This window comes from Primulina eburnea, chromosome 5 (genome assembly GCF_022965805.1).
Source record: "Primulina eburnea isolate SZY01 chromosome 5, ASM2296580v1, whole genome shotgun sequence".
Classification (NCBI taxonomy): Eukaryota; Viridiplantae; Streptophyta; class Magnoliopsida; order Lamiales; family Gesneriaceae; genus Primulina; species Primulina eburnea.
The window spans coordinates 24302240-24327042 of NC_133105.1; the positions used below are offsets into that span (position 1 = coordinate 24302240).

General features: G+C 39.8%; 1 protein-coding gene across 1 annotated transcript; it reads left to right on the forward strand.

Annotated features, from left to right (window-relative positions):
• The first annotated feature begins 19629 nt into the window (after positions 1–19629).
• On the forward strand, positions 19630–22029 carry LOC140831449 (uncharacterized). Its single transcript, XM_073195201.1, has 3 exons — positions 19630–19847; positions 21209–21303; positions 21350–22029. Exons 1-3 carry the CDS (start codon positions 19630–19632, stop codon positions 22027–22029), a joined length of 993 nt encoding a protein of 330 aa, XP_073051302.1.
• The last annotated feature ends 2774 nt before the right edge of the window (positions 22030–24803 follow it).

Genomic DNA, 24803 nt, shown 5'->3' on the forward strand with positions numbered 1-24803 from the left:
AGGTAGGCCTTAGGGCCACTGAAATAAATATCTGTTGTTTATGATTCAACAATAAAATTGATCGGAGAAAGTGGGACATTAAGCCACTTTCATTATTTTGAAGGCACTTTGTTTAACTATGGAGTCGGCCTTATGGCCACTTATTATATATGAATTCGGTCGATATTTCCAATGTTTTTATGGTACGAAAAATCATGGTGAAGTAGGTCGTACCGCCATTATATAAGTTGGTTGTTTGCATGTGCAGTGACAGACCCATGAAGTGGGCCTTTAGGCCACTTAGACTATGGCAAGAATGAAACACACCGAGCGGGGACTTGATCTCACCAAGCGGAAAAACAAATAATAAAGGGAGAATGTAAGAGAACAAGGGCAATATGCGAACCCAAGAGGACCCAAAAGTTGACTTTGGAAGAAAAATAGGCTAACAAGCCATTTTTGTATGTTTTTAGCTTCATGTTGTGAGATTTTGTTTGAAGTAGGCCTTAGGACCACTAATGTAAATATTTGTTATGATTCAAAAAAATGAGAAAGATCAATTAAAGTTGGCCAGTAGGCCACTTTTATCATATTGGATTCATTGTGTTTCGATAGGGAATCAAGGAAGAGAATAATCTCGAGTGGGGAGTTTTAAGCCAACCTATGGTTTTGATTGAAGCTATTGAAATGAGTTGGGTTAAATGGATTAATAACGAATATAAACTCCTTCCCAACATCCAATACACGACATCACATACAAACCTACCTTCATTCCACATCCAGCACCCAAAAAACACGACACAAAACCAATAGTCAACAAATATAAAGCGGATCCACCGCATGCAAGAACAACAATTAAACGTGTATGCGGGAAAGGGGTCTGACTGAAGTGCAAATGCATATACGTGTATGTGGGAAAGGGGTCCGACTGAAGTGCAAATGCATATACATGTATGCGGGAAAAGGGTCAGACTGAAGTGCAATGCGTGGTGTTAAGGACGAGGGAGTCATCTTGAGTGGATGCAGCATGTAAGAGCACAAATGAGTTGAGAGTTACCTGTGTTGCAAGATACCCCAAAATGACACCAATGCTTAAGTGTCAAGTTCATCAGGGAGCTGAGGCCAACCCATGGCTAATCTCAATCCAGTGATACCTGTTAGGAGCAAACAGGCCAACGACATATACAAAACATAGTAACAATGAAAGTTATTCTCGCCCTAATCTTCAAGATACCTCGCGTTAAGTTTTATTCTCGATTTCTCCATCGAAGATTCCCATATTTCCTCCATGGCAATCTTAACTCGTCCTTCATAAAATGTCTGAAACAACTTCACAAAATCAATTGTCATCGCCCAATGATTTTACTGGATCCTACTCCCTCCAGGTTTGGCGCAACACTTCCCTAACTTCCGGAAAGTAAATTTGAATTTGGAGAGGATGGTGAAGAGGCTCCCACTGCGCTAGATACGGTAAATAGCTCCAGTGGGTTTTCATTGGTAGGAACCGACAAGCTTTCAGTATTGTATCCAAGCATTAATTTACATGGACACGACGTCAGAGTCGTGCAGTGAATCGTGCCGCACCAAGGAAGCAGCTGGTTTATTATTTTTGAGATCTTAGTGAAGAATTCAGGTCTAAGAGGCAAATTGCCATTAGATTCACCACTTCTGCTTTCAAACTCTGTCACTAGCCTAGATGGGAAACAAATAGTTATGGATATCATGGGGGTGGAAAGGGACAAACATTTGGCCCAACTTTCTCAGCTAGAGATACAGTGGGAGATGGTATAAACTGTGATACACAAGAAACAATGATGTATTAAGAACTGTTCATAAAGATGTCAAGGTTCCCTTAGTTTGCCACGGTTGCTATTCAAAGGAAGAGTGAAGAGATAACTGTTAAATTTTGAAAGAATCCATTTGTTTTTTTATCTTAAAGCATACGAAGCAGCAAATCCATACCTATTCTTAGAGCCATTATATTTCACTGGAACTGTAAAAGGCTACCAAAGGAGTAAGCCTATAGTACTGGGAGAGTCCACTGATTTACAAAGATCCAGGCTGCGTATGAACTTCTCGTTGATGATGAGAAAATTAGGCAATATGATACTTATAAATCTATGAACCCGATGAAGGCATCTCAAGCATTGATGTAGTGCCTTATGAAGAAAGAAAAACATTCTGTCAGAGAAGAGATATGGCCATTACAACTTGGGATGAGCAACGACTTCTTGGAATTGAATCCATGAGAACGTCGCCTTGCTCAATCAAAGATTGACCTGAAGAAGAAATGAAGATACTAGTGAAAGAGAAAAACACGTCCTTGGAGAAATTTAATAGCACTCTAAAAGGCATACCATTGTTCTATGAAAATGGGATCTAATGAAGAGGATGATAGAGAAAGAGAAGGTCCACGAGTGATGAGAAAGAGCGGGCACTTGAAATTTGAAATAAAAAAGTGGGGAAATGGGTTGCATACATTCTTGGCCCATAACAAGTGGCCCAATTCACAAAAATCAATTGGGGCTGTTACGAAGTGGATTAAAATTGGGCTCATATACAAGCATTTTGGCCCGATAGGCCAATGCTTGCGGGGGACAATTGTTTGGGATAAAATATTTAAATATATAAGCCCAGTTTAATTATAGGCCCATTATATGGGCCCATGAGCTGTAGCATATTAATTTGTATCAATTCAAACTGATCACAAAAGATCGTGGCATAGAGGGAAGAAATCATGGGATGAAGGAAGACGTGATCATGGGAGAGTAGAGAAGAACCGCCAAGCGCTGAGAAGAAAAAAAGGACAATGACTACAGAAAAAGACAACTCAACACGCAGAAAATCTGCAAAAAAACTCTCCGCAAAAAATTCAATCTTCAAGCAATAGCCTTCAAGTTTTTCCATTATATTTCTAGCACTCTACGTTGTCTTGTTTTAGATTTCAGCAACAAGTTATTATATTTTTCATGTTTTTGATGAATTCTTACAGTTTTATAAATTCAAAATCATGCTAGGAGTTTATTTCCATCGATTTACAGTAGTTTTATTTATTTTGGCATTGCATTTGTTTTAGGACACTAGAACTGACGGTTGAATTTAGAATTCACGTCGCTTGAATATTTAGAAGTAGATTTTATCATTTTCACACAAATCGGTGAATTTTCGCACCTGGCACGCCCAGCAAATCAAATATTGTGCAAAGAGTTACACATTAAATAAACTCTCGGTTTAACATATAGTCTGTAAACCACGCTAGCTTAAGCAAACCACAATATTAACCAACCGGCCATATAAGACAAACTCGTCCGAAAAATATTTTAAATTCTCTAATATTAATTAATATTTAGTGTGTTAGATTTAAATATTTTTTTGGGCTAAAATAAGTAAATTATGAAGCCCACATTAAATTATAAAGCCCGCGTTAAATTTTGAAGCCCAATTAAATAATAAGCCCATGAAGGAATAATTCTTAATCCATTCAAAACTGGTCACTGAGCGCGAAAGAGGAAGAAAAATGTGGGAGGATAGGTAGAAATCGTGGCATGAATGAGAAAGATCATGGGCTCATGGGAGAGTGGAGAGAAACGGAACAGCACTAGGAATAAAAAGAGATCGGCAAACAATCTAAAAAGACAACACTTCTACATAGACAAAATTCAGCAAAAAGCTCTCTGCTAAATTTTCAATCTTCAAGCACTAGTTTTTTAAGCTTTCCAGTATAATTTCTAGCACTCTATCGTTTTAGATTTCAACAACTTTATATTTATATTTCTATATCTTGTAAATTTCTACAGTTTATTGAAAATATAAACAATGTCAGGGATTTATTCCTCAAATTCCAATAGTTTTCTTCATTTTGGCGTTATAGTTGTTTTAGAAGATTAGAACCGACGGTCAAATTTAGAATTCACTTTCTCTTGTTTTTTAGAAGTTAGATTTTTATCATTTTCACACAAATCAGTGCAACTTCGCACCTGGCATGTCTGAAAATCTCAAATATTGTGCAAACATATTTTTGGCACGCCCGGTGGGACCTCACTATGCCGCCAAGAAGAAAAGAAAACATGAATCAGGAGGGTGGGGAGTCTTTAGCGAATCAAGAGGGAACTCAAGCGCCTCAGCCAGAGCAACATGATGTTGAACCACATGCTGAAGAAGTGGATCTGCAAATTCCTACTACGTATGATCAAGTCTCAAACAGGGTGATGGAAGAATTGAGTGCTACAAAGATTGAAGAAATCTCACTGGCATTATCTAAGGCGATGGCTGACTGTTTGAAAACCATTTTGTGTAAGCCGAGTCAGTCCCTTCGAGGAGAGCAAAATACCACTGTCAAAGAGGCTGACCAAGGAAGCAACCAAGTTCATGAATCCGATCAGGGAGTTGGAAACTCAAGGGCCGACGATCCCCATCGCCCAGAGTTTACTCTCCCAAATTATCCAGAGAGAAGGTATACACCACCTCACGAGAGAGAAGAAACCTTAGGGGGAAGATCCCAGCCAAATCCACGTGCTCATGGAGTGGGGAGCTCGAAACAACCAGTTACTCAAGTGTACAGCGTGACAAATCCTCTGTACCAACCAGGAGCTTATGATGACATGTCGCACATGGATTATCAAGGAGTAGATGGGGGCTTCCTTGGAGGTAATAGTGGTTTAAATGCATGGTTTCAAGCTCGAGGGGCAAATCACTACCATCACTCACTCCCAGATCGGAACATTCACGTGGTTGATTCAGAAATGTTGAGAGAGGCTGTTCAAGAGCTATATGGGCCGGCCTTGATGCAGATAGGCCACCTAGAATTCCACAAACCTATCCAAAATACATAGACGTGAATAACCCATATCCAAAGGGTTATAGAGTTCATGATTTCAGCCTATTCTATGGGGAGGACGGCCAATCGAGCATGGAACATATAGCCAGATTCACAATCTAGTGCGGAGAATTAGCCAACTTGGAGAAATTCAACAATCTAAGGTTGCGGCTATTCCCAAATTCCCTCACTGGGACTGCATTTGCTTGGTATGCCTCACTCCCAGAAATTCAGTGATGCGTTGGCAAGAGATGGAAAGACAATTTCACATTCAATTCTATAGAACATAGCCAGAATTGTGTATTGCCGACTTATCCAGAGTCACCCAAAAGAAAGGAGAATCTGTAGAATCTTTTATCGACAGGTTAAAAAAGATGAAGAATAGGTGCAAGGTGTTCCTACCGGAGACCGAGATCGTGAAGATGGCACAAAAGGGGCTGGATTTTGAATTAAGGAAGAAGTTCCGAGGTATGGAGTTCAGGGATTTCTTTGAACTTGCTGCCAAAGTTGCTGAATACGAAGAACTATTGCGGGAAGAGTCTACAAGAAGAAAACTGCTATGGGGTATTATTATCAGGAGGTGGAAGATGTGGCATTGGCAGAAATTCAATCAGCTGGTTCTTGCACAATTCCCCTACTAAAAAAGAAGCCAGCAGAACTTGAAAAGAAGAACAACTCCCAACTCCCCTAAAGACACACAGTATACATTTGATGTGTCAAAGACCGAGGAAGTTTTCGATTTTTTGGTAAAAGAAAAATCCATCACCTTTCCACCTGAACACAGGATTCCACCCACAGAAAGGACGAGAGTACTGTAAATACCACAACTCCTATAACCATGATACCAAATCTTGTTGGGCGTTCAAGAACATTTTGCAGGATAGAATTAACAAGGGAGTTGTGAAATTCTCTAACAAACAAGAGTCTATGGCGGTGGATGATGATCATTTTCCCCCAGTAGCTTTGGTTAATGTGAATGTGACAAATTTGAGGGATCTTCTCAATGAAAAAAGAAGCCTATCCTTTGCAGTGAAAGTGTGGGGCCCTTAACTCCTAATCGTTATTACAATGCATTTGATTAGGGTTAAGTAATTACAGCGGAAAACGAGTTTAAAATTTCTTTACAATGAGCCCAAAATATTTCTTCCATAATTTAAATACTAAAAATAGTATATAATCCCACATCATAAACATGCCCACAGGTAATCAAAACCAATCATATACAAACAACTCATATCCTCGGGACATACCCCGGTATATAGATACATATATACTGGGAAATATAAACCTCAACTCAAACTGTGACTCCCTCCAGAAGTACCCTCTCCGGTCTCCTGATATCCTGGAGTACCTGCCATTGTCCACACACAAAGACAACAACAGCCCCCTTGGGGGTGAGCAAAGCTCCGTATGGAACAACCAATCATATATACCACAGATATCTAAACAATGATATATGGTATGCAATGCGTGTATGTCGTGGAGGTATCAGGTCAAATGCCCATCCACTGAGCACATGTCAGAATCAAATGAATCGCTATCAAATCAATGCTCGAGCTGGCACACCGGCCTCAATAAGGGATACTCGTATGATAGCATCGACAAAGAACCATCAAATCCCAAATCTCATATCCAATCATCGGGGCCACAAATGTCTATGCTTTACGGGTCATATAATACCAGCATAGCAACTGTGTTCACAAACCCCAAAATCCAATCAAATCATATCAGGGTATCCAAGGATCATAGCAACGTGCATGTCATGTATCGATGTATGCATCAAATGATGTGTGTTAACAAAACATTTATTTTATACATCGATATTCAAATCTCAATGTCATGTATGCCACATCAAATCAACAAATAGGCATATAGACACATATTCTCAATCCAATCAATCAAATCAATCAACATATATCATATAATACAGATACCTGTCGTATGTTACCCGGTCGCAACATACCTCAATTCTTCGTTTCCAGTTGATGTAGCCTGAAGATATTAATATTACACTTTATCTACATCAATAACATACTCATTCCAATCAATAACATACTCCAAAATCATTAATATGAGTTTCAAATATCATTTGAAACTTCAAAAATTCATATCAAATCCAAATCATATCATAATTCAATTCCGACTTCGAATATACGTTTCTTGTCGGTTATTCTACTACATATAGGAAATTCAACTTCAAATACATGCTATTCCAGCATTTTGATATTTAGAGCTGCTGGAACAAGAAGAAAATTACCTCAGTCAGAATCCCTCGACGCGACGATCACAAATATATAATTTGTTTCGCGTTTAGACAGCGTTTCGATGTCGATTGGGAAGAAAGAAATCAAATTCTCTCGGTTATTCTCGAAGTTACAAGGAGGAAATGAATAAAATGAAGACGAAAGCTCATTCTTATCAATTCACCGCTTCGGCGCTCGGGCGGTAGAGTTCTCGCGCCCGAGCGCGAGATACTCTGCCCCCGAGTACAAATGCACCGCGCTCGGGCGATCGCAAATTACCGCTCGAGCACGGCATGTACTGTCCGAGAACATACCTTCATATACCCTGGCGCCCGGGCGGTCATTTTCTACCGCCCGGGCGCCACATGTTCTGTACAACATATTAGTTTTTGTACTATATTTGCGTCCGGCCTCTCCACTCGAGCTCATACAACGTCAATTCATATTCAATATTCATTTTCTCAATTCATAGTCACGATATACATCAAATACATAATCACATGACAATTTCATAAATTATCGATAATCACATAAGATTTACAATAATACGATACACGGTCCTTACATTTCTCCCCCTCTTAAAAGATTTCGTCCTCGAAATCTCAAACATTTCTATATACATAACATTGGTAAACATACATATGTCACCAGTTATAGTACATATCAAAACTAAAGTCAGAAAACGGATCAGAATACATAGAATACAATGAAACAGATGTCATAGAACCAAATAAATGCGGATACGAATCTCGCATCTTGCTCTCCAACTCCCACGTCGTTTCTTCAACACCATGTCGTGTCCATTGCACTCGAACTAGAGGAATCTATTTGTTTCTCAATATCTTTTCCTTTCGATCCATAATGCAAACAGGTTGTTCAACATAGGAAAGAGAAGGATCCAGTTCAACCTCATCAGGTGCAAGTACATGTGATGGATCCGGTTCATATTTCCTCAACATAGAAACATGAAACACATCGTGAATAGCGGATAGAGCTGGTGGCAATGCCAATAGATATTCAAGATCACCAACTCGATCGAGAATCTCGTATGGACCAACATAACGAGGAGATAACTTCCCTCGCATGCCAAATCGAACAGTGCCTCTAAAGGGAAATATTTTCAAAAAAATTTTGTCACCTTTCTGGAATTCAAAGGGTCGTCTTCGTTTGTTCGCATAACTCGTTTGACGAACTTGAGCAGCTTTCATCCGCTGCCGAATTAACTGAACCTTATCATTCATTTCCTGTATCATTTCAGGTTCAGTCAATTGTCTCTCACCAATTTCATCCCAGAATAATGGTGATCTACATCGTCTCCCATATAGAGCTTCAAACGGTGACATACCGATACTCGTCTGAAAGCTATTATTATAAGAAAATTCAACCAATGGTAAGGCATCTTGCCATCCCATTCTGAAATCCATCACAATTGCACGCAACATATCCTCTAATGTTTGAATCGTACGCTCGGTCTGGCCATCAGTTTGAGGATGATAAGCAGTACTCATAGCCAAACACGTACCCATCGCCTCCTGAAAACTACCCCAGAATTTAGAAGCAAATTTGGGATCACGATCAGATACAAGCGAGACTGGCACACCATGCAGTCTCACAACATTCTCAATGTATAAACGGGCCATTCTCTTATAAGGATAAGTCCGCTCATACGGAATAAAATGTGCAGATTTCGAAAGCCGATCAATAATAACCCAAATAGCATCACAGCCCTTGGGCGAACGAGGTAAATGAGTCACAAAATCCATAGCAATATGTTGCCCAATTCCATTTCGGGATTTCAAGACTATGGAGCAATACTCCCGGTTTCATTCTCTCGGCTTTCACTTGCTGGCAGACAAGACATTTCGAAATAAATTCAGCGATGTCCTTCTTCATACGCCTCCACCAGAATTGAGGTCTCAATGTCAAATACATCTTTCGGCCTCTAGGATGAATACTGTATTTGCTACAATGTGCTTCTCGAAGAAGGGCAGATTTCAAATCAGAATCATCAGGAACTACCAGCCGACCATTAAGTCGTAAAGAACCATCAGAAGAAATCTGAAATCCAGACTGATGTCCGGTAGATACAAGTTCTTTCGACTTTTGAATCTTAGCATCGCTTCGTTGGGCATTTCGTATTTTCGATATCAAGTTCTGCTCAATTTGCAATGCTGAGACAGTGACAGAATTCCAATTCGAGTGAAAATTCCAGCCAGAAGTACATATATCCTCGTGTACTTTGGCGACATTGACAGAAGCTAGAACAGAATCATAAACTTTCCGACTAAGGGCATCCGCAGTAACATTCACCGATCCAGGGTGATACTGAATCTCACAATCAAAGTCCTTCAGGAGATACATCCACCTGCGTTGCCTCATATTCAGATCAGATTGAGAAAAGAGATATTTCAGACTTTTATGGTCCGAATAGATAACAAACTTTTCTCCGTACAAATAATGGCGCCAAATCTTCAAAGCAAACACAATGGCAGCCAATTCGAGATCATGAACAGGATAACGAGTTTCATGAGATTTCAATTGACGAGATGCATAAGCAACTACTTTGCCATGTTGCATCAGAACACATCCCAAACCTTTGCCAGACGCATCTGTACACACCACAAATCCTTCGGTACCTGAAGGAATAGTAAGTACAGGTGATGTGGTCAATCTCGTCTTCAATTCAAGAAAACTAGCTTCACATTCATCTGACCAAATGAATCGTTGATTCTTCTGTGTCAGTTGAGTAATAGGTTTAGCTATCTTCTAAAACCCTTCAATAAAACGACAATAATATCCCGCTAAACCCATGAAGCTACGGATCTCAGGAACATTCGTAGGTCTTGGCCAATTCAATACAACTTCGACCTTCGAAGGATCAACATATATGCCATGTCTCGAAATGACGTGGCCCAGAAATATCACTTTGTCCATCCAGAATTCACATTTGGACAATTTGGCATACAAATTACTAGTACGAAGAGTTTGAAGTACCAGTCTCAGATGTTCAGCATGCTCCTTCTTCGATTTCGAGTACACAAGAATATCATCAATAAATACAATAACGAACCGGTCTAGATAATCTCGGAAGACCCGATTCATTAAATCCATAAAGATAGCAGGAGCATTCGTAAGACCAAAAGGCATAACCAAGAATTCATATTGGCCATACCTCGTACGAAAAGCAGTTTTGGGCACATCTTTGTTTCGAACTCGTACTTGATGATACCCAAAACGAAGATCAATCTTCGAGTAAATAGAAGTACCCTGAAGCTGATCAAACAAATCATCAATACGAGGAAGTGGGTACTTATTTTTCACAGTAGCCCGATTCAGCTGCCTATAGTCAATACACATTCGCATAGTACCATCTTTCTTTCGAACAAATAAAACTGGAGCTCCCCAAGGCGATACACTCGGTCGAATATATCCATTATCGAGTAGATCCTGTAATTGTTCTTTCAATTCCAGAGGTGCCATGTGATAAGGAGCTTTAGAAATAGGCGCAGTCCCCGGCACAAGATCAATACTAAACTCAACTTCTCGATGAGGAGGAAAATCAGGAATATCATCGGGAAATACATCCGGGAATTCTTTCGCAACAGGAATCTCAGATAAAGAAGACTCCTTCTTCGAAATATCAATAGCGTAGATAAGATAACCTTCATCTCCGCTAGTCAAAAGTCGAGACATTTCCATGGAAGATACCAATGGAATTTTGGCTTGGGAACCCTTGCCATAAAAATTCCACTTGGGTCCATCAATCAGTCGAAATCGAACCACTCCATGACAACAATCAACAGTAGCTCGATTTGTCATCAAGATATCCATGCCAACAATACAATCAAAGTCGTGCATTGGGAGGACAATCAAATTCAAAAATACCACATTATCCTCTCATATCAATACACAATTATGCACAACTTTCTCAGACAAAATAATCTTCCCTGCTGGCGTGGCTATCGACAAAGTATCATATAACGGGGTACACTCAATATCGTGAGATGCAACAAATGCATGAGATATGAATGAATGAGATGCTCCTGTATCAAATAAAAAACGTGCAGGATAATCGCAAAGCGTGCAAATACCTGCAATCATGCCACCAGGAGCTTCTCTCGCCTGATCTCAGTCATGGCGTATACTCTCACTTGAGGAGGAACTGGGGCACATTGACCACCCGATCCTCGATATCGTGGGACATTTGACTGCTGAAACGATGGAACAGGAGCAGCAGGTCTCGTCATACCAGGGCCACCTCTAAATCTTGGCTGGGGTTGGGAAGAAGTCGTACCCCTATTCGGACATACTCGAGAGAAATGGCCTTCCTGCCCACACTGATAACAAGTACCAAACATACCTCGACACTGCTCGATAGTATGTTTACCCCCACAATGGCTACAATAGGGAGCAATCACAGGACTCCCTCTAAAACTCGAAGAAGACGAAGAAGCAGAGCCAGTCTTCTTGAACTTTTTACCCCTCGGTCGCAAAGTAGGCTGCTGAGCTGATACCGGAGGTGGAGGAGTATACTGTGGACCTCCTCTCCTAAGTCCAGCCTCGGCTGCCTTGGCTCGTTCAACTGCCTCTGCATAGCTGGTAGGCAATCTAGAAACAACATATGTATACAAAGCAGGATGTAGACCATTTACAAACCTGTTATATTTTCGCCTCGCATTCCCAGCTACGTTAGGTGCATACTTCAGTAAAGTAGAAAACTTCAAAGCATACTCTGCAACTGACATCGTTCCCTGCTGCAGATTATTTAATTCATTCTCCTGAGCAGTATAATAAGAAGGAGGGGAATACTGTTCCAAAAACTGGGCCTTGAAGACATCCCAAGTGACTTCAATCCCGGCCTCTTTCAGTCCAATCTCAGCGGCTTCCCACCAAGATTTAGCTCGGTCTTTCAACTGGTATAAAGCAAGTTTCAGTCTCCGAGCCTTGGAATATTCCACAATATTAAACAAATGCTCGATATCCTTCAGCCAGGCCTCAGCTCTTTCAGTACTCTCAGTGCCAAAGAACCTCGGTGGTTTCAGATCCTGGAATCGAGCCATCACAACATCCATGGACAACCCTTCAAATTGCCCAACAATCCTCTCAGTACTGCTACTCGCAGTTTCATTTGTGTGATCCATCTAAAAATCAAAAGATATCACAATTTCATATCAATTTCATAACCTCATCATCTCATATCATCAATCTCATCAAATACTTACTCAAATCAAATCAAGTAAGAGCAAGTAATACAAATAAATCAAACGCATGCGCACAATTCATTTGTGCCTATTCAAGTGTACACAAGACTCAATAGAGCATTCCCAGCTATGCTCTGATACCATCTAGTGTGGGGCCCTTAGCTCCTTATCGTTATTACAATGCATTTGATTAGGGTTAAGTAATTACAGCAGAAAACGAGTTCAAAATTTCTTTACAATGAGCCCAAAATATTTCTTCTATAATTTAAATACTAAAAATAGTATTTAATCCCACATCATAAACATGCCCACACGTAATCAAAACCAATCATATACAAACAACTCATATCCTCGGGACATACCCGGTATATAGATACATATATACTGGGAAATATAAACCTCAACTCAAACTGTGACTCCCTCCAGAAGTACCCTCTCCGGTCTCCTGATATCCTGGAGTACCTGCCATTGTCCACACACAAAGACAACAACAGCCCCCCTTGGGGGTTAGCAAAGCTCCGTATGGAACAACCAATCATATATACCACAGATATCTAAAAAATGATATATGGTATGCAATGCATGTATGTCGTGGAGGTATCAGGTCAAATTCCCATCCACTGAGCACATGTCAGAATCAAATGAATCGCTATCAAATCAATGCTCGAGCTGGCACACCGGCCTCAATAAGGGATACTCGTATGATAGCATCGACAAAGCGCCATCAAATCCCAAATCTCATATCCAATCATCGGGGCCACAAATGTCTATGATTTATGGGTCATATAATACCAGCATAGCAATTGTGTTCACAAACCCCAGAATCCAATCAAATCATATCAGGGTATGCCAAGGATCATAGCAACGTGCATGTCATGTATCGATGTATGCATCAAATGATGTGTTAACAAAACATTTATTTTATACATCGATATTCAAATCTCAATGTCATGTATGCCACATCAAATCAACAAATAGGCATATAGACACATATTCTCAATCCAATCAATCAAATCAATCAACATATATCATATAATACAGATATATGTCGTATGTTACCCGGTCGCAACATACCTCAATTCTTCGTTTCCAGTTGATGTAGCCTGAAGATATTAATATTACACATTATATACATCAATAACATACTCATTCCAATCAATAACATACTCCAAAATCATTAATATGAGTTTCAAATATCATTTGAAACTTCAAAAATTCATATCAAATCCAAATCATATCATAATTCAATTCCGACTTCGAATATACATTTCTTGTCGGTTATTCTACTACATATAGGAAATTCAACTTCAAATACATGCTATTCCAGCACTTTGATATTTAGAGCTGCTGGAACAAGAAGAAAATTACCTCAGTCAGAAGCCCTCGACGCGACGATCACAAATATATAATTTGTTTCGCGTTTAGACAGCGTTTTGAAGTCGATTGGGAAGTAAGAAATCAAATTCTCTCGGTTATTCTCGAAGTTACAAGGAGGAAATGAATAAAATGAAGACGAAAGCTCGTTCTTATCAATTCACCGCTTCGGCGCTCGGGCGGTAGAATTCTCGCGCCCGAGCGCGAGATACTCTGCCCCCGAGTACAAATGCACCGCGCTCGGGCGGTCGCAAATTACCGCTCGGGTGCGGCATGTTCTGTCCGAGAACATACCTTCATATACCCTGGTGCTCGGGCGGTCATTTTCTACCGCCAGGGCGCTACATGTTCTGTACAACATATTAGTTTTTGTACTATATTGGCGTCCGGCCTCTCCACTCGAGCTCATACAACGTCAATTCATATTCAATATTCAATTTTCAATTCATAGTCACGATATACATCAAATACATAATCACATGACAATTTCATAAATTATCGATAATCACATAAGATTTACGATAATACGATACACGGTCCTTAGAGAAAGATCGAGTAATCAAGAAATACTGGATTCCAAAAGGTCAATTGTTTGAAGCTCATGGAAGACATAGTGCCGATCGAATACGAACAGTTCAACAACGTTTCCCTAGAAATGTTGGTGAATCTGCGGCCTATCGGCCGAGGAACCAACATTTCCTTGAAAGACCAGTGCATGGGAATCAAAAGTCCAGAGGGAATCATCTCATGATCAGCACCAGAGATACTCGGACAGGAGAAACATACGTAGAGTTGAGTCACGAAAGGTGAAAATAAGGAAAGTATCAGCTGATCAGTGCATAGAGCGGCGTGCATATGAAATCTCAAAAAGAAAAATGATTGGGAGCCGGAGAGCACAGCCGAGAAACGTCCTTCCAGCCAGAGGGGAGTTCAGTGAGTCTTGGAGAGTGGCCCAACACAAAAATTCCCTAGGCCACCGACTAGGACTCAAAAGAGACGGCTGTTGAGAGAAAGAGATATCTCAAGAAAAGAGGAGTCAACTAAGTTAAGAAATGAACTCACAATTGATGTTCCAGTCTCCAGTGAGCCGGTGGGGAGTAAATCCAAGTTTGGAAGATCGGCTACTGAGGATAAGTTTGTGGAGGATGATGATGATTTGTTGAGCGAAGAGGATGATCAAATAAGAAAAACAATTAATTTTTGTGTCGAAGAGTTTCACATCACTGTGGATTGTGCCACAGGAGTGGTGATATTACCAGAAAGGTTTAAAATGATAGAAGAAGATAATGGGGAGTTGATGCCCAAGGAATCGGTGCAAAAGGAAAAACACGCAAATAAACTCCCTGAAGGGAGTTCAAGAGTGATTATCCAGGAGGGCCACCCAAATAAGCCTCAACATGTGATACTTGAGAAACCTACATCGGCCATGACCAAGCACATAAGCCCATTGTACATCAAGGCCCATGTCAATGAGAAACAAGTATCTAGGGTCTTGATTGACAATGGCTCAGCTGTGAATGTTCTCCCAGTAAGGATGTTAAGAAATCTAGGCAAAACTGAAGAAGATTTGATACCTACTGAGGTTTCTGTTGCTGCGTTTACGGGGGAAACCACCAAGACCATTGGAGTGTTCCCCGTGATGTTACTGTAGGGAGCATGTCGTCTTTATGTGCGTTTTTTGTGGTGAAATCCTCCGCCAACTTTCAAGCATTGTTAGGCAGAGATTGGATCCATGCAAACAAGTGCATCCCATCCTCAATGCACCAACTGTTGTTATTTTGGAAAGGGGATGATGTGGAGGTTGTAGAAGCGTATGGACAGCCGTTCCAAACAAGTGCAAGTGCAGTGGAAGCCAGATATTATAATGGGGATTTTGGGCCTATCAGAATTCGCAGCAATTGCAAGAAAGAAAATCCATTGTACATGAAAACACCGACTCCAAGCTCCGTGTTGCAAAGAATCCTCAAGCCTACTGTTATCGTGCTGCCTAGGCCGATAATTCAACCGCTGATTGAGGAGGTTGATGATTGATTTGAACCAAAAAGGGAAAAAAGGTAGCTGCAACCTCTATATGGAAGGCACATGTGCAACATGTACTGAACAAATTAGAAGATGAGGAACCATGGGAAATCTATGGAACTGAGGTCGTCCAAGAAGAGGAATACGAAGATGATGAACTCCAATTTGATGAATTATTGATGGCGCCATATCAAATGGAAGATGGCAAACACAAAGTACAAGACCCGTTGGAAGAGATTAACTTGGGGGAGCTTGATAATCCAAAAGTGGTGTATGTGAGTAAGCTACTGGAAGAGAAGTTGAAGCAAGAGTTGATCAGTACGTTGAAGGAGTACAAAGATTGTTTTGCATGGAGTTATGATGATATGCCAGGGTTGGACCGGAAATTGGTCGAACACCGACTTCCACTCAAAGAAAGTTTTAAACCATTTCAACAGCCATCTCGTCGCATGTCAAAAGAAGTTGAATTGAAAGTGAAAGATGAATTTGAGAAATTGTTAAAGGCCAGGTTTACAAAACCAATCAGATATACCGAATGGCTTTCGAACATTGTGCAAGTCATGAAAAAGAATGGCAAGATCAGAATATGCATTGACTTCCGAGACTTGAACTATGCGACTCCCAAAGATGTGTATATAATGCCGATACCTGATATGTTGATTGATTCAGTGGCTAGGCATGAATTGTTATCTTTCATGGACGGTTTCTCGGGCTACAACCAAATCAAAATAGCAGAGACTGACACTCACAAAACAGCATTCAGATGACCGGCAGCTGTTGGTACGTTTGAATGGCTTGTTATGCCATTCGGGTTAAAAAACGCAGGAGCCATGTATCAAAGGGCTATGAACTCGATCTTTCATGATATGATATGACATCATATTGAAGTGTATATATACGATATTGTTGTGAAATCAAAACAATCTGCTGATCACATTGAACATTTGAGGAAAAGCTTCCAACGAATAAGGCAACATGAGTTAAAGTTAAATCCATTGAAATGTGCTTTTGGTGTGAAAGCGGGAAACTTTTTGGGATTTCTTGTTCATCAGAGGGGAGTTGAAGTGGATAAAAACAAAGCCAAAGCTATTATGGAAGCAAATCCGCCTAGAAACAAGAAAGAGTTGCAACGCTTCCTTGGGCAAGTGAATTACTTGAGGCGTTTTATTTCTAACCTTGCAGGGAAGACAAAGGAGTTTTCACAGCTGTTGAAGCTCAAAGATAGCGGGGAGTTCAAATGGGAAGAGTCGCATCAGAAAGTTTTTAATGTGATCAAGAGATATTTATCGAACCCACATGTTCTTATGCCTCTCAGGTATGGAATGCCCCTTATATTATACATCTCTGCTGCTCATGAATCAATTGGATGTCTACTAGTTCAAAATAATCATGAAGGAAATGAACAAAACATCTATTATTTGAGTAGATTCCTTACTCCAGTAGAGGTGAAATACTCTGTGATTGAAAAGCTATGCTTAACACTGTATTATGCATGTACTAAGTTAAGACATTATTTGATTCAATCAAGAGTGTTTGTGGTGGCTAAAACCGATTTGATTAAATACATGCTTAATAGACCCATTCTTTTGGGGCGGATTGGTAAATGGTCTTTGGCATTGGCCGAGTTTACATTGACCTATTACCCCCAAAAGTCAATAAAAGGCCAAGCTATCGCCGATTTTTTAGCTGATCACCCTTCACTTGATGAGTTTATTGGAGAACAGGTTGGATTTCAAGTTTGTGGAGTGAGAGTTCAACCCTGGTAGTTGAAGATCGATGGATCAAGTACAGAAACAGCAGCTGGAGCTGGTATTGTGATCACCTCCCCCAAGAGGTGTGAAAACCGCTCTATCCTTTAATTTAGATTTCCCATGCACCAACAATCAAGCGGAATACAAAGCACTGGTCATTGGATTGGAAATTCTGAAACATTTAGGGGCAAGAGAATTATTAATATCAGGGGATTCTCCGCTGGTACTCAAATAGCTGTCAGGGGAGTTCAAATACACAAGTTTGACCTTGGCTCCTTACTATACCGCGGCATCCCAACTTCTAGATGATTTCGAGGAAGTGCCATTAGTACACGTGTGGGGGCCCGTGCTCTTGATTAATATTTAATGGCCAAACAATCAGGATTTATTAATGTAAACAGCGAAAGCGATTAAAATTTTCCATTTTGAGCCTACAAAAATTTTGGCATGAACTATTTGTAAATAGGACATCCCAAAAAAATCAAAACATCACAAATAATATTTATATACTCGAAATAAAGTCACAACATCAATTAACAACCTATAGCCGCACTAGCCAGGACTAAACACATGCAGAGCCGGCAAGGCTCGATCACACAACTATCAATTCAAAACAACATAAAAATTACAGTACAGCTACACGGGGCATCTCCCCGGTAAATGTATGACTCCATAATATAGTATATATATATATATATATATATATCAGAGAACTCTCAATCATGACTCTACGACTGGGCACCACTACCTGACTCTCCACCTGACACGTCAGATCCTCCTGGATAACCTGCTATGGCATCAAAAACAACCACAACATAAAAAGAAACAAGGGGTCGGGCCCCAGTACGACAAACCAGTAATATTACGAAAAATATAACTCACATGAAATAAAATCAAGTAAAATGCAATGCGATGCAATGCAATGTAATGCAATGCGTGAAAGGTAACAACTGATAAGGATACCAAGCGGAGTCCAAATGAATCGCATCAGCAACAAGAATAGTTGCCACCCGTGCGAGGAACGTAGAAACGCAACATCAAGTCGCCACTCATTCATGCACGTAGCATCGAGGGTACGGGAGCTACCTGCTCAGCCCTCATGCAAGTCGTCAGGAGTGCTAATCCTACCCACCCGCTCCATCGATGACACAACAACTCGATAGATCAATATCAATAGCAATCAAGGAGTCGAGGCTCGAAATGCTATGCACTAATAGTATCAACTCAAATAAATGCATGAATGAAATCACGTATTCACAGAAGCACATAAAAGCATGCCACAACTCATTACAAATACTTAACGTCATTCCACATCGCTATAGACGTCATAATAAAATAGTTCATGCGTAGCTCAACTGACTTTAATTTACCACAAAATATCTTAAGGATTTCTCGCAGAATCCAATCGTGTGGCAAATAATACATTTCATATCAAATTCCATTTATTTTTCCAATATTTGACAATTTATCCTAACATTCCAAAAATCATAATTTAGGCTTTAATATTTCTAAAGTGAATATGCGAAAATTTTATAGAATTTAAACACCTAATTATTGAATACTCAAATTTGAAAACAAAATTTACAATTCTGAATTTTCGAAATTATTCCCAAATAAATTCTGAAATTTTGTTAATACCTCCAATTTGCTCCGATATAGCACCTACAATCAATAACCCAATATATATTAATTGTTGAAACTCAAATAAATCAAAATACCCAAAATTCGAAACCCTAAAATCTGAATTTTTACCTCAAATGCTTCAAATTTCGAGTACAACTATACAATCAGTTGTCCAAGCTCGAAATAACACGAAATCAAGGCCAAAGAGAAAAATTCGAACGAACCAAGGTTCACGGGTTCAAACGGGATCGCGATAATACCTTGCAAAATGGTTATCACTGGATAGCCCTTGTCGAGAGGATTCCAAATATGTATTTACTTTTGAAAATCGGTGACCGACGGTGGAGTTACGGGCGGTCAAAGGCGGAAGAAATCGTTTGACTTTTACGGACAGACATTACGAGAGAGAGAGAAAGAGTTTCTGATTCTTTCTTTTACCTTCTGTACATTATTTTATATTATTTAATTAATTAATAAAACAAATGGGTTGGGCTTGGGTATTATAACTTGGGCTGGTGTTGATTCAGAAGAAAAACCACCCTTCAATTCAGGAAAGAGGGATTCAGGTAGACACGCTCAACTTGGATATAAACTTAGCTGATGACTGGAGGGATGACATGAAAATGGTGCTAGAATCAACCGGGAAAGATATTCCACATGGTTTAAAAATGAGAGCTCTTAATTACGTTTTAGTGGAGGGAGATTTTTACAGGAAAGGGTTAGATGGTTTGCTCCTCAGATGCATAGGCTTCCCAGAAGCTTTGGAGATCATGAAGCAAGTTCATGAGGGAGTGTGTGGAGCGGATCAATCAGGAATAAAAATGAGATGGTTGATAAGGAGGTATGTCTACTATTGGCACTACAAGAAAAATTCCATACGACCGGTTATAAACCGTTGTCGTAGCCCTTTTAAAACTGTTGTTAAAGCCACTGTTGTTAAATGGTTCGCTCAAAGACAACGGTTTTTTACCGTTGTCGTAGCTACAATTCGCGACGGTTTTTTACAGTTACCGTCGTAGCTACAATTTGCGACGGAATGCATGTTTAAACCGTCGTTAATTAGCGACGGTTATTTATACTGTAGCTAAACTTAGCGACGTTTATTTTTAACCATCGCTAAATGTAGCGACGACATACATGTGCAAAACGTCGCTACGTAGCGACGGTTTATAGATGAATTCCGTCGCTAATATTTTATGTAAAATAAAAAAAATAATTTAATAAATCTGTGTTGTGAATTGGTACAATCGTGTAAGAGATAAAATTTAAGTGTCGTGAAGTGAAAAATCGTGTAAGAGATAAAATTTTAATTGTTTTGAAGTGGTAAAATCGTGTAAGAGATAAAAATTTTAATTGTTATGAAGGGGAAAAATCGTGTAAGAGATAAAAATTTTAAGTGTTGTGAAGTTGTAAAATCGTGTAAGTGAGAAAAATTTTAAGTGTTGTGAAGTGAAGTGGAAGAAAATGGAGCGAATTCGCATGTATTTATAGAGAGTGGAGGAAGAAAATGGTGGGAAGTTTAGGCGGTATTAAAAGAGACGGTTTTTCTAAAACAGTCGCTAATGTTAGCGATAGTCATATGTAAATCGTCGCTAATATCAAATTAGCGACGTGTTTACTTGATTATGTTGCTAACTTTAGCGACGGTTGTTAGTAAACCGTCGCTAATGTGACATCAGCGACGATTTAGATATAACCGTCGCGAACATTAGCGACGGTTGTATGAAAACTGTCGCTAATACCGTTGTGTTTATTCTAAACTCACACTAATCGACAACAGTTTTACGAAAAAAACACGCTAATAGACAACGGTTCATGAAATCGTTGTCACAAACGTTCAAAGACAACGGTTTTACAGAACTGTTGTCATTGACCCTAAAAACTGTTGTCTTTGACCCCGAAAAGACAACAGTTTTATAAAAATCGTTGTCTTTTGCTTAAAAAAATGATCTACGACCGTTGTTAAAATTTTTTATGTGTGTTGTTGATTCTGAAATTTCTTGTAGTGTGGCCATCCATCCTGAAAGATTGCATCAAATATGCTAGGGGATGCCAGCCATGTCAGAGACACGGGAACAATTCCGGCAGATGAGCTTCACAACGTTGTCAAACCATGGCCATTCAAGGGCTGGGCCATGAACTTAATAGGGAAAATCTACCCCTCATCATCTAAAAGCCACTCGTTCATCCTTGTGGCTACAGATTTTTTCACCAATGGGTAGAAGCAGTGCCTTTAAAGAAAGCAGAGCACGGGGATGTCATTAACTTTGTGAAAGAGAATATTATTCATAGATTTGGTAGTTCCAGAGTCATTGACCACAGATCGGGGAACTATGTTCACAGGCTCATATATGAGGGAATTTGCAGAAGACTATGGAATTAAATTGATAAACTCATCCCCTCATTACCCACAGTCCAACAGGCAAGCCGAAGCATCAAATAAAGTGTTGCTAAAGATTCTACAAAAGATGATGGAGGAGAATCTCAGGGATTGGCCAAGGCTATTATCAGAAACTTTATTGGCGTACAGAACATCCAAGAGGACTGCCACTAGAGTGAGCTCTTTTTCCCTTACCTTTGGCCATGATACAGTGCTCCCATTTGAGATTATGGTGCCATCAATGCGAGTGGCAAAGCAAATTGAACTTTCCCTTGAGCATTATAATGAAGCAATGATCATGGAGTTAGAAGAATTGGATGAGCTGAGAATCCAAGCGTACAATGCTTTGCTGTTAAAGAAACAGAAAGTGGCGAGAATCTACAACAAAAGAATTAACAAGAAAAGTTTCCATGAAGGAGAAATAGTGTGGAAGGTCATACTACCACTAGGAACAAAGGATAGGGAGATGGGCAAATGGTCTCCCAACTGGGAGGGACCATTCAAGGTACATAAGGTGTTAGACGGAAATTCATATTGGCTATCAATCTTAGATGGTCATCCACACAAACGATGCATAAACGGCAAGTATCTCAAGCCGTATTTTCCAAGTATGAGGGAAGAATTAGAAAAAGCTTGCGAGTGAAGCAAACACGAAGGCTAATATTCAGTGGGGAGTTGGCCTTCTTCAGTGGGGAGTTGGCCTTCGGGGCTACTTTTGTATATATTAAGTTCCTTATTTCAAGATTTCATGTGATGTAGGCTTTATGACAACTAAAATAAATATATGTTATTCATGATTCAACAATAAAATTGATAGGAGAAGTGGGACAGTAAGCCACCTTCTTATTTGAAGGCCCATTGTTTCACTAGGGAGTCAGCCTTATGACCACTTATTATATATGCATTCAGCCGATATTTCCAATGTTTTTATGGTACGAGAATTCATGGAGAAGAAGACCATACCGTCATTACATAAATTGGTTGTTTGCATGTGCAGTTATAGACCCATGAAGTAGGCCTTCAGGCCACTTAGAATATGGCAAGAAAGAAACGCCCCGAGCGGGTAGTTGAGCTCAGCAAGCGGAACGACGAATACTAAAGGGAGAAAAGAAGAGAACAAGGACATTATGCGAACCCCCAAGAGGACCCAGAAGTTGACGTCGAAAGAAAAATAGGCTAACCAGCCATTTTTATATGTTTTAGCTTCATATTTTAAGAGTTTGCTTGAAGTAGGCCTTAGGGCCACTAATGTAAATATTTGTTGGTTATGATTCAAAAAACGAGAAAGATCAATTAAATTTGGTCAGTAGGCCACTTTTATCATATTGGATTCATTGTTTTTTGATAGGGAATCAAGGAAGAGAATAATCTCGAGTGGGGAGTTTTAGGCCAACCTATGGTTTTGATTGAAGTTATTGAAATGAGTTGGGTTAAACGGATTAAGAACAAATAGAAACTCCTTCCCAACATCAAATACACACTATCACATACAAACTCACCTTCATTTCACATCCATCACCCAACAACCACAACACCAAACCAGCAGTCAACAAATCAAAAGCGAAATCACCGCATGCAAGAACAGTAAGTAAACGTATATGCGGGAAAGGGGTCCGACTGAAGTGCAACTGCATATACGAGAAATGGGTCCGACTGAAGTGAAAATACATATACGTGTATGCGGGAAAAGGATCGACTGAAGTGCAATTCATAATGCTATGGAAGAGGGAATAATATTGAGTGGATGCAGCACAAAAGAGAACATAAGAGCACGTAAGGGTTGAGACTTACCTGTGTTTCAAAGAGCCCCAAACTACACCAAGGCTTAGGTTTCGAGTACACCGGAAAACTGAGGCCAACCCATGGCCAATCCATGCTACCTGCTAAGAATAAACATACCAACGTACACGAAAAGAATGAACCAGCAAAAGAAGATACATGGGAATACAACCAAGATGGAATCAGAGACAATAGAGTGTTTGGTGTCGAAAGCCACTGCATGCATACAAGAAATGTTCAGAATTTTAGTTGTTATTAATGTATGCCACAAAACCACACAATGACCATGCCACCACACCCACGAAACAAAGGCCAACGAATGGCTAAATAATACCAAATCCACAAATCCCCACAATAACCCATCGTCAAAAGAGTTAGCCCAACTACACAGATAAACCAATCACCCATCCTTTGGTTTCTCGGCAAGCGAGCTGTCACGCCCCAGGACGGGGGTTAGTTGACACCGGCGTTGCACTCAAATTTACATTCGAAAACAACAAGCCTCAGAAGTACGAAATTCAGAAACCAGTCTTTTATTCATAAATACTGAATATTTGAATGTCTGATACAAACTCGAATAATTAATGTTTTACAGCGGAAATGTAAAACAAACCAGACATCACAATGTCTTACAGACGCAGCGGAAAACAACATAAATAAAACGGAGAATTAACAATCTTTTTCACCAGCCCCAGAACTGGATCTGCTCCTCTTCTTCTAGCCTTTCTTCATCGTTCTTATCTGAGATGTTTTGGTGGGTGAGTGATATGGTTGTCACTCAGTAAGCAGGGGCGGGAATAACTCTCAGTGTTCGAAATCATTTCCATACAGAACAGTAATAAGAAAATATACAGAAATTCTTATTTTCATAACAGAAATCAGTGTTCAGTGTTCAGAAATCAGTAATCAGTATTCAGTAATCGGAAATAAGAAGTTTATCAAATAAGCACTGAGCACGTTCGAGAATTTCATGGCTAAACTGATATCAGTCCCCTATATGTTCTCTCCTCTAAGGGGTGAGGCCAGTAATCAATAATTAGTAATCAGTAATGTTCAGAATATATATTCCTACCATTAGTTCACTAAGTTTCAGTGCTTCAAAATCAGATATCAGAAATCAAGAGTACTTTGCTTTAAATCAGAAATCATTAAATGGGTTTCAAGATATTTATACATAATCCCACTTACAGTAATTTGCTAAAACTGTTTCGGTTGACGTCTGAAATCTGCTTGTTCTTGCTAGTGGTTTCTGCTGCTCGAAAATCAGCACTCTCTTAGCTCAAATATTTCAAGTGATAACTCAAGATTTGTGTAACACCAATTCAGAGGTTGAGGGTGCTATTTATAGGCCAAAATCTGACTGTTAGCCTCCCAAATAAATGGCCATAATCTGCATTTAACAGCCTTTATTCCATCTTAAATGCTTCAGTTACAACTCATAAGCTGAATCAGTAACTGTCTGCTGCTTCCTCGCTCTTCTGCTGCTGCTGCTTTCTCGCTCTTCTGCTGCTGAATTCTGTCTGCTGGAAAATACATGTCTGCTGGAAAAATACCAACTTCTGAAATATGAGTTGCTGCTGAAATTTTAATAGCTACTGAAACATTTTTAGCTGCTGGAATTTCAGGTTCTCACATCCC